The sequence below is a fragment of the Aureobasidium pullulans genome (genome assembly GCF_000721785.1).
Source record: "Aureobasidium pullulans EXF-150 unplaced genomic scaffold scaffold_17, whole genome shotgun sequence".
NCBI classification, from domain to species: Eukaryota; Fungi; Ascomycota; class Dothideomycetes; order Dothideales; family Saccotheciaceae; genus Aureobasidium; species Aureobasidium pullulans.
This window is the reverse complement of record NW_021941037.1, coordinates 413,838-426,568: the sequence shown is the minus strand read 5'-3', so window position 1 is coordinate 426,568 and position 12,731 is coordinate 413,838. Positions and strand designations below refer to the sequence as shown.

Here is a 12,731-nt window from a genome sequence, read left to right as displayed (position 1 = left end):
CTCGTGTGCGTTCTTCGTTCCCCCCTGTCGTTCAGCGGTACTGGTCATCTGGATGTTGCTGTCGTAATGCACGGTGCTTTCTTTTGGTTTCCGAACGTGGTCCAGCGATTGTGTATGAGAGCTGTCCTCCAGGACTGACCTGGCATCTGCCGTAATATCCGCACCGCCCAACCTCCATCTCCAACAACAAGCTTTCCTTATGTTGCAAAGATGCAAGAATCTTTGGCCGCTCTCATTGGATTCCTCCGCCAATCAGACCCTGCTTGCTCTGCCTATAGCCCAATCCGAGCCGTCGTTCCAGTCATATTCATCCTCACTACAGCTCTCCCAAAAGTCAATACGCTCAGGCACAGGCAATGCATATTCCACATGCTCGAAGATCACCTGCTGGCCATGATAATCGAAAGCATTGTCATCCGGACAACTCCACGGAGGCACGAACTTATAAATCGCATACCCCCACTCCGGCAGCCCGGCAACTGGTGCGATACCTTGAGCCAAATGCCTGCGTCGGGGATATCGGTATCTCTTGTTCATCTCGTAGAGAGGGGAGTACAGGCCGCCACCTACGCTTGTTTCGACTTTGCGATCATGTTCCTTTTCGATGTCGAAGAGGAGATGTTGTTCGTGGAATAGGCCGTTGACGAACCATTGAAAGCCAAGGTTTTTATCGTCTTGCTCGGCGGCGGACTCGATGATCCACATTTCTATCTCTGAATATAAGAGCAAGGATTTCAGGCTAGGCATCTCGAGTGTGCATCGGGCAATGCCAGAGAATGGATCTGTTTCGTTGTTAGCGAGGCTTCCAGAAAGCAATAGCTGCCTTTTATTTCCGTAGTGCACCATATGGTCGATGAGAGCGAGCCACGTATCGCTCTCCCTGAACAGCTCGGCTAAAGTCAAGACGTGAGAAGACGATATCACAAAACTTACTGATCAGTGGCAGATTCCATCTTGCTTCGAATTTGAAAACCACATCTCCGAGTTTTGCCAGAGCTTCCTTTGGGATTTTCACCCATGTTGAAAGCAGTGGAATCTCATCGTCGTCGTCTGCAAATTTGTTCGAGTACTCGTCCGTGTCTGAACTTTCGTCTGTGTTGATAGCTGTGTCTGGTCCTGGTCCTCGTCCTGTTCCTGGGTCTTCCTCTTCATGTAGGTCTTCGCTTGGTCTGAGGCCTGCGTCATGGTCTGGATCTTCGCCCGACTCGTCATCTCTGTCTGAGCTTGCCTCTGCCTCCGTTTGTTCACCCAAGCCTTCATCCTCGCTGTCCTCTCCATCAGAACTCAAAGGATCAGGAAGACTATAAGTAATCCACAAACTCGCTCCTCTCAGACACAAGTTCCAATACTCTTGATTCATCATCTTACAGACCCGCAACATGCTCGGATAGTGTAATTCATCGATGTAGACCGATTCGACTTCGAACCCCCTGGGTTGCACATATTTCAGGTCGTTCTTTGTGTTGTCCATCAGTTCTTCGTAGATCATGAAGCGTAGTTCCTGAGGTAGGTCAAAGAAGCGGAAGGGTTGTATTTCTGGTGATTCTTCTGGTTGGTCGGTGACTGCGTATGGCAGTTCTGACAGGTCTGCGACTGTTTCCGATCCTGATGGTAGGAGATCATCGTCTAATGTGGTTCCAGTCATATTGAGATGGGCTCGATTGGCCGCGAAAACGAAGAGATATTGTCTTTGGAGAGAGTCGTGCACGCGATGTAGAGTCGCAAGCATCAGAAGTCTGCCGGATCTGTGCAGATGTTTGTCTGGGCTTTTCAAACCACACTCTTGATGATCAACATTCGAATGTGCACATTTGTCGAATGTGTGCACGACTTTCTATTGCGCTCTCACTGGAGGCGGCACTGATCTGAAAATAATCGTGCATTTTTACAATTACATGGGTGCAGGGTGAGGAAGGAAGAGATGGCGGACCCGGGATCCGCACGGACATTCGCCGGTGGTCGCTCGCGTCGCCCATCTGCAAGCTTGGCATTTTCTCATTCAGGAAGGAAGTACTTTGGATCAATCTGAGTTGGAAGTCTCTATTGACAATGCTACCTTCCCTGAGTACATGCTCTCGTCGCGGTGGTAAGAAAGAGACTGCTAGGAGCTGCAGAAACACCGAGGATCTGCTTCCACATATAATCAATCGACTGCTTGCGACTCTGTCGAATTGAAGCTTAATCAGGCTCGCCTCAGAATCTCAATCGTGTCCTTGCTCGCTCTTTTGACTCGGTGCGACTCCGATGGTGCTCAGGTTTATCACGTCTAGAACGTTACATACCATGTCAGGGAAGAAGAATATTTAGATAAAGCAACTGGCTATACTGCTTCCTAGCCAGCAATTTCTGACAGAGCTTCCCTGTCGGTCCAGGGTCTCTAACAAGCCTATCGAAAGGCAAGATGATCTTGATGTTGGTCCGATTGTCCAGTTTCTTGCACGTGTTTTGGTCTTGAGTTTCTGTCTTTTAAAAACCTGTCGACCTGTGTTCCTGTCCACCCGGTTGGTGCATCTTGTTCGGATATCAATTCCTAGGTTCTCCTTGTGTTTCTCCTCAGTATTGCAGTGGTTATAAGACGTGAAGGCAGTATGAATGAGGTCTCCAGAGAGGGGAGTGGAGCACCGGCTCCCAGTGGACATGTAGCTGATGATGAAGATCATCTTGCCTTTTGATAATTATTTTGGTGACCTGTCTGCGACTGGAGTGAGCACTCGGCTCTAGTGCGATTCCTCTCGAGATTCGATTCTCCGAGCGCGCTCGTGGCTGCGTCTTTCACGAATCTCAAGCACGCCACTCCAGAGAACGGCTTCAACAACAATAAAGGTGTTTCGTGCGTGCATGAACACCACTTACTCGCGACTATGAATATCTTAGATCCGGTCTGCTCGCCCAATCGACATCGGATTCGACAATTGCCGCGTGCCAGAATCCGGCATCATCACAGCTCAACACAAACAACTCAGAGCCAGTGCTCTTACGAGAAAAAAACAGCGGCAACTGCGACTCACCTTTCAATGCCGAGTGACTCTCAGCTAGGCGTTGCCATTTCTGGGAAGATGCATACGTTGTACAGAACTATGCAAGCGCTTGGTGTCGTCTTCCATGTTGAGTTCTCAAATGAATAAGTCGCGACACAAGGTTCACCTCGCGTGTCGCGATAGCTTTCCCACCCGATCACCTCTGAGTATGAGACAGTCGATCTGCCTCAAGCGAAACTCTTTAAATGATAAATCTGAACGAATGCAAGTCAATGTTTGGCTAATGGAGTATCGAGGTGAATTGAGGGAAGGAGCAGACGTTGACAATGCGCGACGATGAGCTTGTGTGGAGAAGGCTCGGAGGTCAAGTGGCAGCTCCTGCGCTTCACCATCATTGTACAATTTCTTGTGTAGAAATAGCAGCAGCGATCAGGCCGTTCATGACCGTCTCTTCGCGATTTTGAGCAAGCACTACTGTTGAGCTCTTTCCCTGTGTAAATCGCGACTGCCGTCCAACGCACCACCATAACCGCAATCATGGTGTCCTGGAGCACGTACGTTATAGAAGTTCTTGAATGTCAATCACATGGCTAACAATTGTTATACAGTATCCAATCGGCTCTTCTCTTCTTTGGGCCTATGCTCCTTCCTCGAATAATCGCCTTCTACCGTAGCCTCCGCGCACCAACAAATGCAACGCGAGTGCCCGTATCGCCAGAGGCTGCGCGTGCGCTGAACCTCATCTTCGCCAGCGCTGCCGTCTCGCTCATCTTCACCCTCCCTTACTTCACGCCGAACAACATCTTCAGCAAGACCGGTTCGCGACTTCAAACACCAACGCCAGTGCTCTTCAACAGGCTGCCCAGCAGCACTCCTCAAGATGAGACGTTACGCCATATCTTTGCAACAGGAGGATTAGAAGCAAGACTACAATACCTACGTTTCGGTCCGGATGTCTTATGCAACTGTCCTTTGGTCACGGATCCCAAAGCTCAGGACGTGGGCATGAGCTACCTGATCTGCGCATTTCCCTCGCTCCTGAAGACACATTTGATGCACCTGCTCTTCCTTGGACTCGCGACATCAACTCGTCTCGGTGGTACTTCAGCCGCCAGATGGAGGACTGCTGCTGTTCTATCGGGAATTGCTGTCATGATTGCAGACGTCATTTCAGTCGCAACTTACGAGCACCAGCGTAATGCTCGCGCTGTCACCTACTCTGATGTTGAAAACTTCTTCTGGACACGATACTTGGTTTCGCACTTGGCTATTTGCATTACAGACGCTGTGATCGGTCTATTGATCTGGGCTTCTGCAACCAACCGCGCCTTTGTCCTCCCTCCGACTCCTGCCCTGCAACTCGAAGCCTCGACCAAGTCACTCGAAACATCTTTGGCAAAATACAAAGCCCTCAGTGCCATCAGAAATGCTGTCATGAGAGAATCTGGATTCAGGGGCAAACTGAACGAGTATTGGCGGAAAGAAGGCGAAATCATGCATGAATTATTCGAGGAGAGAGAGGTTCTGGAGGCTGTGAATGCTACTTTGGGTAGGCTGGACGTGGACGTCTTGACAAGAGACGCGGGTGAGTATGTTGATCAGATCTTCAGACAGCCTGAAAGCGCTGGTATGTAGGTAAGATATCTAATCTATGTTTTTCTTCTCAATTTTGTGGCTGGTTTGGCATCTCTTCTTGTGTCCTCAATCTTGTCAACTACAGAGCTATGAGTACGATAGCTTCCGTAACTAGAGCTGGATCTAGGGGTAAGTGGTGGAAAGTCGGTCTCTCTGGACGACGAGGTCTTTCTGAGGGCCATCGTGCATTTCGACATGGGCTTGGACAAGAGAGCTGACGTAAAGAGGTCATTCTGCTCTTATCCTATCAGCTTGGTTCCAACTCTCACCGTCTCCCTAAAGTCATATGAATTTGGCGTCACTTCGAATCTTTCGCGGGAAAATCGACTCGGTATCACTGTCGCTCTTACTTCCACCCCAACAACCACGACGTCCGGGAAATTGAACTTTGCGCTATATCTGTTATTGTTTCTTATCATTGCCATTTTCGTTCCTCTTCCTTCATACGCACAACCATTCCCTCTGGCTGTCGCGCGACTCCTCGGGGCTCGTGACTCTCCCGAACTCAACTGGTATCTCCCTTCTCCTCTTCAGCACACCATGTAGACTATGCCTTAACTCAGTTCAGCACCAATCCCACAATCACAATGACACGCACCGCTGCCGAACTACTCGCCGCTGAGCAGAAACGCAAGCAGCGCGTACTCAAGAACAAACTCCTGACCCCAGACGACAAGAAGCGCCTTGCCCGCAATAACTACTACTGGAGCCCCCCTCCTCGTGATCCTCGTCAGCAATCGGTGTTGACCATGTTCAAGGCTGTCGCTAAGCCCAGAGTCACTGGTATTGCGGTCAACATCAAGAAGGAGGTTGAGAAGACTGGCTCGTTTGAGTCGGTCTTTCCCCAGGGAGCTAGCAACATCGGCGCCCTCGTCACGCAGGAGGCTGGCTCTACTCTGTCCACCTCTACCGTTGACCCAAGCAAGGGCTCTGATCATGACTCTCACCAGGGCGACCCAGTCAAGATCAAGGTCAAGGCAGAGCCAGAGTCAGAGACTACTTGATCCACCAACGACGACAATACCCCTTTTGTGAGCACAATGAAGATGAGAGCCAGAGCCGAGTCCGCCAAAAATCAGCGCCCCCCTTCACCCATTTCTCTTCTCGCGCATACAACTCAACTTCTTCACGGTAACCAGACATACACGAATAATTCACAATACACATGCTCCAAACTCTTCTGTTCCGGTCCATCGAGTGCTACGATGATGATTGTGATATATCGAATGTTATTGCAAGAGTGACTCTCTCCCTTCCCCTTGTGCCATTCCTTTGAAAATCTGTCGAGATGCAAGATCTAATTCAAGTCGTATACTCTGTCCTTTGAGAGCATCAAACAACCATCCTCTCAGTGGACAAATCGAGGAGCGCAAAAACATCTTGTATTCCACTAGCTCGTCGCTGCTGGCTTTGTGACCATGGGAGCACACTTTCCTCTCACAAAACAAAGAAGAAGCAAAAAGTAAATGTAGCGAGTGAGAATCGAACCCACGTCTCCTCGTACCAGAACTAACAGCAACCCCCGGGTCCGGTGACTACCCGTAACCCAGGGTAGTTTGTATCAGCAAGACGTCTTGAACCACTAGACCAAAGCTACTTGAGATGTAATGTTCGTGGTTTTTCTGGACCATGAAGGCTTGAGTCGAAAGTGAAGTTGTGCGGTGGCTCTTTCCCTGTTTATGTGCCATAGCTTTTGGTTCTCAATCAATTCACTCACTACCCGAGTTGACCCGTGCTATTTACCTATGTAAATAGCGTAGAAAATCCATGGTGTACCTGCCTTGTTTTCGAACTCGCGCGTCACGAGAAGCGAGCATCATCTTGCGATTCAGGGACATCATCACGAATACTGGATTGAGGAATTCAGGCAACAATGCTGTATATCCGTGTTCAAACAGCCTATCAAGATCCCTCGTGTCATCTCAGAGACGAGCAGACGCTCCAATCTGCTTATGGAGATGCAAGAACCTTGTTGACTCCTTGAGCATGTCCAAAAAGAGCATATTAATTGCTGACTCTCACTGAACATATCCTTGAACCCGAAGATCATCTTGCATTGCGACCGCTACAAAACAGCCAGTCACTGCTGTTCAGAGAGTCAGTCACTCCTGTTCTATCATAAACATGTGCCAGCCATCTTACAATATCAAATCAGGTTTGAGAACTTGAAAGAATGATCGTCTACTCCCAAGGGCAGGTATTCTCCAGTGATGTGCTTGTCAAAATGTAAGATGGTTTTCAGACTGGAGAGTTTGTCCACTGAGAGCATGTCTATCTGATGGGCTAAGTATCACGCTCACTGGACATGTCTCTCTGATGGAAAATCATCTTGCATTTTGATATATACCAGTCCAGGGGCTGCAGAGCCAGACTATTCTGAGCCTGTGAATATATTTCATTTGGAAACGTGCCAATCTCACTGATACTGGTGTATTAGATTGTCAAATGTCTTCTTGATGCTCATCTACATGATATACTAACGTAACCTAAGACAAGTCTTTCAAGACCAGATATGCATCAAGCAGTCTAGTAAACGGGAACCTTGAAAGCAGGGAAGGTGTAAGTCCAGCTGTCGATAGAGGCCTTGTCGTTAACGCAGTCAAAAGTGCTGTTACCGTGCCAGACAGGGCGGGTGGGCCATTGACAAAGCATCTGAGTCTCGCCCTCGTAGTCGCCCGAGGACACGGTAGCGTTCAAGCGCGAAGGCTTGTTACCGTTCTCGACCCAGTCGATCATGATATTCATGTTGTTCTCGGGGTAAGGGCCGGGTTGGAGACTGTTGGTACCACAGTGGGCGGCGCCGGGGATGAGGTAGAACTGGTACCAGTCTTGGAGCTCCTTTTGAGCGTCTTCCTGCGAGAGGTGGCCGTACATGATGGAGCGGACGGACTGCCAATAGTGGACAGAAGAGGCAGCAGGAATACTGGGGTCGGATTCACCATGGTAGTGGAGGAGCTTGCCGCCAGACTCTCTGAAGGTGGTGAGGTCGGGAAGGGTGGTCTGCAGACTGTCCAGGTAGCGAACCATGCCGATGGTCATCCAGTCGACAAGAGTATCATAGGTGACACCATCAAGGTCGGAGAGGTTGTCAAGATCAAGAAGCTGGACAAACTTGGTCACGTACTCGCCGCCAGTAGAAGGGATATTAAGCCCCCACGAGCTGGTATTCGAGTTGTAGGTCGGATCAGCATCGGACAGCTCAGAGCCAATCTGCCAAGAGAGGTAGGCACGCTCGCCCTTGGAGTTGTGAAGACCATCGTATACAGCTTGGGCAACTGCGACATCTTGAGCAGTGACGGTACCGTTCTGGGCTGGTGTAGTGCTAGTCTGGCTACCAGCCTGGCGTTTGCTGAAGCCAAAGCCCAGAGAAGAGCTAGTCTCGGCAGCACAGTAGTAGGATTCGCCGATGATGGAGCTCAAGTTGAAGTGTAGCTTGCACAGATCGGTACGAGAAATGACACCATCAGTTCTGCCGTCGAGGGGATCGCATGCAGCAATGGTAGCGTTGACGATCTTGGCCAGAGCACAAGGAGGAGGATAGTAGTCCATGGTGTGTTCGACGGTTGCGGGATAGACGTGGTGCACCTGCTGCTGGGCGAAACGGAAGGCGGGAGCGCCGGTGATTGCTCCATCGTACTCGTCTCCAAAGCGCTGGACCTGGCTCATACCCTCACGGCCACCATCAGAGCATCCCTCGTAGTAGGTGTAGACCTTGGTGTTGTTCATGCCGTAGAAGCCTTCGGTGATGTACTTGCCAACCTTGGTCATCTCACCGAGAGCCTGGTAAGAGAACATGTAGGTTGCATCCCAGTTGATGGATCCGTTGCCTGCAAGGACGACCTCGTCGTAGCTGTAGTCGAAGGCATCGTAGCCGGCAGAAGTAGCAGCACCAACGGCGCCGTACTCGAGACCTCCAGTCGCGGTGCTGGAGAGGGAGAAGCCACCTGAATAGTTAGTCCAACCCTTTTTGAGCATTTGAGCATAAGCGGAGAAACTTACCTCCACCAGCGACATAGAAGCGCTTCTTAAAGTCAGAAGGCTGCGGGAAAGCGTACTTGACAACAACCTCATCATTCTTGCCAGTATGGGTATAGGTGATGGTGACATTACAGTAGGTGTAAGTAGCTCCTCCACTAGAGTCCATACCACCCATGCTGGTAGATGCATTGTAGACGGCGCTTGCGGTGATAGCCGAGGGGATCAGATCGATGCCGAGAAGGGTACCGTTGGCAGGCAGAGCAGCCTGGACGTTCGAGACAGTGCATACATCGGCCAAAGATGAAGCATTGACGGCGGCGGCGGCAGCAACTGCTGCGCGAGCGAGGTGACTCATAGTCGATGGAGATGACGAATGGGTGAGGATCAGGAAGCGAAGGTTTTGTAGAACGATGTTGATCTGGAAGGATTTATTTTGCACATGTAAACCTGGCTTCGAGATGCTTTATACACGAGCTCATGGCTACTGAAGAGATTCTTGATCAGACCATAGACCACAGACCACTGTCTATACGGTGGTGGAGAGGCTTAGCAGTGACCACGTAGGCTCATAAACATTGCAGTACTTCCTAGAGTCATGTCTGCAAGGGTTATACTAGAAACAGACGCGGTTTGTTAGCAGTAGAGGTTAAGTTTCTCCAGATATGCCATCGCGTCGCATGAGGTGGTGGCTGATAGAGACATCGGTTGTGGCTTGCATGGGTTAACAACCTCTCGTTGCTGCTTGCATTTGATCTTTGACGCAAGAGACGCGTCCTTGTCTATTTCGTAAGGCCTTGGCCTTGTCTCAAGAGGAAAAATTGTTACACCACAAGTGCACATACCTGTGCGAAATCGATTCTGTATAGAGAGGATCTTCGCACATTGTGGTGGGGCGTGGAGACAGCCTTCATGTCGTTCAATCATGCGGAAATTAGCGACGCAATGTCAAGCAAGGCAGGCAAGAAATGCAAGAGTTTATCAGACGTGCTTGACCTCGAATGTCGAGATTTCGAAGTCGTGAGCGAGGTTTGCTATGCCACGGATCAAGCTCGGTCGGCTGAAGCTTCGCTCGAAAGTCGTCATCTCAGCCTCCAAGGCCGCGACTCGGTTACGTTTGTAGCTATCAAAAGACGCAAGGATTTTGATATTGTTGAAGACGTCCATTGAGAGATCGAATGGTGATTTTGGTCCTGATTCTGGTAGTCTTTATCTTTACTGCATGATGACTGGTAGACTTGGTGGAGAAAGTCGAGCATCACGTCGGCTGCTTTGAATCTGGAATGTCAGAATCTCGAAATCACAGCCAACTCGGTGTTTAGCGCAATGAGCATCATCGAAGATGTGTATTTTAGGATGAGCAGCAGCCAAAGACCCGTCTCACACCAAGAAACTTGATATTTAGGAGAAAAGGGAGGTAGTGACAGACATTGGAATTCGAGCCAGGGTGATATGCCCTACAAGCAAGACTTGGTAGCTCCACGAACCACAAAGCAACAAGAGAGAGTGTATCTGTTGGTGGGCTCTTTCTTGCAAAGTGTGATTGCAGAAATGACCAACGGCCTATTCATCATCTTGCGAGACATCCAGACCTCCGAAACTGTTTCAAAGCGGCGCCGGGGACGAGTGGATGTTGTCAAGTGTTGTTCTTGTAGCGCAAGAATAAAACGTTATGGAGAGGGGGAGCAGGGAGACGAGAGGAACGATGAAAGCGCGACAGGCAGGTCGGCGAACGATTGAAAGGAATGTCAAAGACACCCGACGGGCATGTCAGAGGCGAGCGAAGGACGAGAGCAAGTCACTGAACACATAAGTTGTGATAGAGATGCGAAGGTGTCAAGAAGAAGTGGTGTGCAATCAACAATGAATTTTGAATTGCTGCTGCAGCAAATAATCTAAGCCATAAACCCAGATCCCTCGAAGCAACTGCCTCGCCATCATGTTTCATGCAAGGTCGTGACAGGTGAAAAGGTGGTATCGTTAGTAGAATGCTGAACTCATGTGACCTTGAGTAAAGCACCGAAGCAAAGGAAAGACGAGCTTTTGGAGACCAAAATGTCGAATGGTTTACTTCTTGCCAGCCTTCTGGGCAGCTATGTGGTTGTCAGTGATACTCGTGAAGAAGTGATGATGGTGTCTGTTGCTTACCCTTGGTGACCTTGCCGGCACCCTGCTTGTCAGACTTGACAACGGACTTGATCTGTGAAAATGTCAGCAATGAAGGCGGAAAGAGAAAAGGGCGAAGAGAGCAGTACCACTCCGACGGCGACAGTCTGTCTCATGTCACTAGGAGGATGGTCAGTAAGATGTCATGAAGCATGATTGAAGAAGAGAACATACCGGACGGCGAAACGACCGAGAGGAGGGTAGTCGGTGAAAGCCTCAACACACATGGGCTTGGAAGGAACCATCTTGACGATGGCGGCGTCACCAGACTTGATGAACTTGGGGGCAGCCTCAACGGACTTGCCGGTTCTGCGGTCAATCTTCTCAACAAGCTCGGAGAACTTGCAAGCAATGTGGGCAGTGTGGCAGTCGAGGACGGGTGCGTAACCAGCACCGACCTGACCAGGGTGGTTCAGGACGATGACCTGGGCGTTGAAGGAGTCACAACCCTTGGGGGGGTCGTTCTTGGAGTCACCGGCAACGTTGCCACGACGGATCTCCTTGACGGAGACGTTCTTGACGTTGAAGCCGACGTTGTCACCGGGAAGACCCTCGGTGAGCTGCTCGTGGTGCATCTCGACGGACTTGACCTCGGTGGTGACACCAGCGGGGGCGAAGGTGACAACCATACCACCCATGATCTTACCGGTCTCAACACGACCGACGGGCACCGTGCCAATACCACCGATCTTGTAGACATCCTGGAGGGGAAGACGGAGGGGCTTGTCGGTAGGACGGGAAGGAGGGTCGATGGCGTCAATGGCCTCGAGGAGGGTCTTGCCAGTGGCCTTGGCCTTGGTCTCCTTCTCCCAACCCTTGTACCAAGGGCAGTTGGAGCTGACCTCGATCATGTTGTCTCCGTTGAAACCGGAGATGGGGACGAAGGGAACGTGCTTGGGGTTGTAGCCGACCTTCTTGATGAAACCGGAGGTCTCCTTGATGATCTCCTGGTAACGGGCCTCAGACCACTTGGTGGTGTCCATCTTGTTGATGGCAACGATGAGCTGCTTGACACCAAGGGTGTAGGCGAGGAGAGCGTGCTCACGAGTCTGGCCATCCTTGGAGATACCAGCCTCGAACTCACCAGTACCGGCGGCAATGATGAGAATGGCGCAGTCAGCCTGGGAGGTACCAGTGATCATGTTCTTGATGAAATCACGGTGACCGGGGGCATCGATGACGGTGACCATGTACTTGGGGGTCTCGAACTTCCAGAGGGCGATATCGATAGTGATACCACGCTCACGCTCAGACTTCAGCTTGTCGAGGACCCAGGCGTACTTGAAGGAACCCTTGCCGAGCTCGGCGGCTTCCTGTAGAGTTGTCAGACATTGGGGATGTTGTTGATATGGGTGGCGATGTGTGGTTGTGAAAATTTTGCGAGCCGGGCGCCGGGCGCGGTTGAGGCAAAGCGCAAAGCTGAGCTCGACCCCGCCAAAGCAGCCTGCTCCGGTGAAAAATGCGAAAAACACAGAGATCGTGTCGAAAAAGAGTGCGCAGAAGAGGGCAGGCTGAAGGAACGGGATGGCTTACCTTCTCGAACTTCTCGATGGTACGCTTGTCGATACCACCGCACTTGTAGATCAAGTGACCGGTGGTGGTCGACTTACCGGAGTCGACGTGGCCGATAACGACGACGTTGATGTGAGACTTTTCCTTACTGCAGGCGCCGGTTAGATCATGTCACAGCCATGATGGAGGACAGATGCAAGAGTGCAAAGGACTTACCCCATGTTGACGGTTGTGTATGGAAGATTGAGTGAAGTACAGTTGAACTTTCTGAAGAGAGGTTAGAAAAAGAAGAGGAAGGAAGAAAAGGACGAGCAGATCCAAGAAATAGCAAAGTGGAGCCAGCTCGAGGGTCAAAGCTTACCAGATACGATTGCTTGATGAACCGTGGTATGAAGACAGTGTTGAGAAGAGGGTGCGGGAGGGGTGGCCTTTTTGAGTGTTGTGTGAGAGCGCGCACTGACTAAG

At 50.5% G+C, this 12,731-nt stretch overlaps 5 protein-coding genes across 5 annotated transcripts; 2 read left to right on the top strand and 3 right to left on the bottom strand.

Annotated features, from left to right (window-relative positions):
• Nucleotides 1-59: 59 nt before the first annotated feature.
• M438DRAFT_383183 (uncharacterized protein) lies at nt 60-1,991 on the bottom strand (the record flags this gene model as incomplete). Its single annotated transcript, XM_029908932.1, has 4 exons — nt 60-782; nt 934-1,050; nt 1,249-1,563; nt 1,850-1,991. The coding sequence occupies 4 exons, from the start codon at nt 1,989-1,991 to the stop codon at nt 253-255; spliced, it is 1,104 nt and encodes a 367-aa protein (XP_029758001.1). The 3' UTR covers nt 60-252.
• A 1,081-nt stretch (nt 1,992-3,072) lies between these two features.
• On the top strand, nt 3,073-4,637 carry M438DRAFT_302075 (uncharacterized protein). The gene is made up of 2 exons (XM_029902118.1): nt 3,073-3,532; nt 3,587-4,637. The coding sequence occupies exons 1-2, from the start codon at nt 3,516-3,518 to the stop codon at nt 4,611-4,613; spliced, it is 1,044 nt and encodes a 347-aa protein (XP_029758000.1). The 5' UTR covers nt 3,073-3,515; the 3' UTR covers nt 4,614-4,637.
• Nucleotides 4,638-7,117: 2,480 nt separating this feature from the next.
• Nucleotides 7,118-9,124, bottom strand: M438DRAFT_367682 (Tannase 30 kDa subunit). Its single transcript, XM_029907982.1, has 2 exons — nt 8,613-9,124; nt 7,118-8,557 (listed from the first exon to the last, which is right to left on the bottom strand). Exons 1-2 carry the CDS (start codon nt 8,944-8,946, stop codon nt 7,140-7,142), a joined length of 1,752 nt encoding a protein of 583 aa, XP_029757999.1. The 5' UTR covers nt 8,947-9,124; the 3' UTR covers nt 7,118-7,139.
• Nucleotides 9,125-10,008: 884 nt separating this feature from the next.
• M438DRAFT_347888 (uncharacterized protein) lies at nt 10,009-10,528 on the top strand. Its single transcript, XM_029906011.1, has one exon. The coding sequence runs from the start codon at nt 10,041-10,043 to the stop codon at nt 10,326-10,328; it is 288 nt and encodes a 95-aa protein (XP_029757998.1). The 5' UTR covers nt 10,009-10,040; the 3' UTR covers nt 10,329-10,528.
• A 67-nt stretch (nt 10,529-10,595) lies between these two features.
• On the bottom strand, nt 10,596-12,524 carry M438DRAFT_347886 (translation elongation factor 1-alpha). The gene is made up of 6 exons (XM_029906010.1): nt 12,483-12,524; nt 12,288-12,414; nt 10,929-12,067; nt 10,844-10,874; nt 10,737-10,788; nt 10,596-10,681 (listed from the first exon to the last, which is right to left on the bottom strand). Exons 1-6 carry the CDS (start codon nt 12,485-12,487, stop codon nt 10,656-10,658), a joined length of 1,380 nt encoding a protein of 459 aa, XP_029757997.1. The 5' UTR covers nt 12,488-12,524; the 3' UTR covers nt 10,596-10,655.
• Nucleotides 12,525-12,731: the final 207 nt, after the last annotated feature.

Excerpts from the sequence above, each read along its gene's own strand:
- M438DRAFT_367682 (XM_029907982.1), bottom strand. The coding sequence starts at position 8,946 with ATGAGTCACCTCGCTCGCGCAGCAGTTGCTGCCGCCGCCGCCGTCAAT. Across the intron at positions 8,558-8,612 it reads CTTCTATGTCGCTGGTGGAG|GTGGCTTCTCCCTCTCCAGC; the intron begins GTAAGTTTCTCC and ends CTAACTATTCAG.
- M438DRAFT_347888 (XM_029906011.1), top strand. The coding sequence starts at position 10,041 with ATGCCCTACAAGCAAGACTTGGTAGCTCCACGAACCACAAAGCAACAA.
- M438DRAFT_347886 (XM_029906010.1), bottom strand. Across the intron at positions 10,789-10,843 it reads AGACTGTCGCCGTCGGAGTG|ATCAAGTCCGTTGTCAAGTC; the intron begins GTACTGCTCTCT and ends ACATTTTCACAG. Across the intron at positions 10,682-10,736 it reads TGCCGGCAAGGTCACCAAGG|CTGCCCAGAAGGCTGGCAAG; the intron begins GTAAGCAACAGA and ends ACAACCACATAG.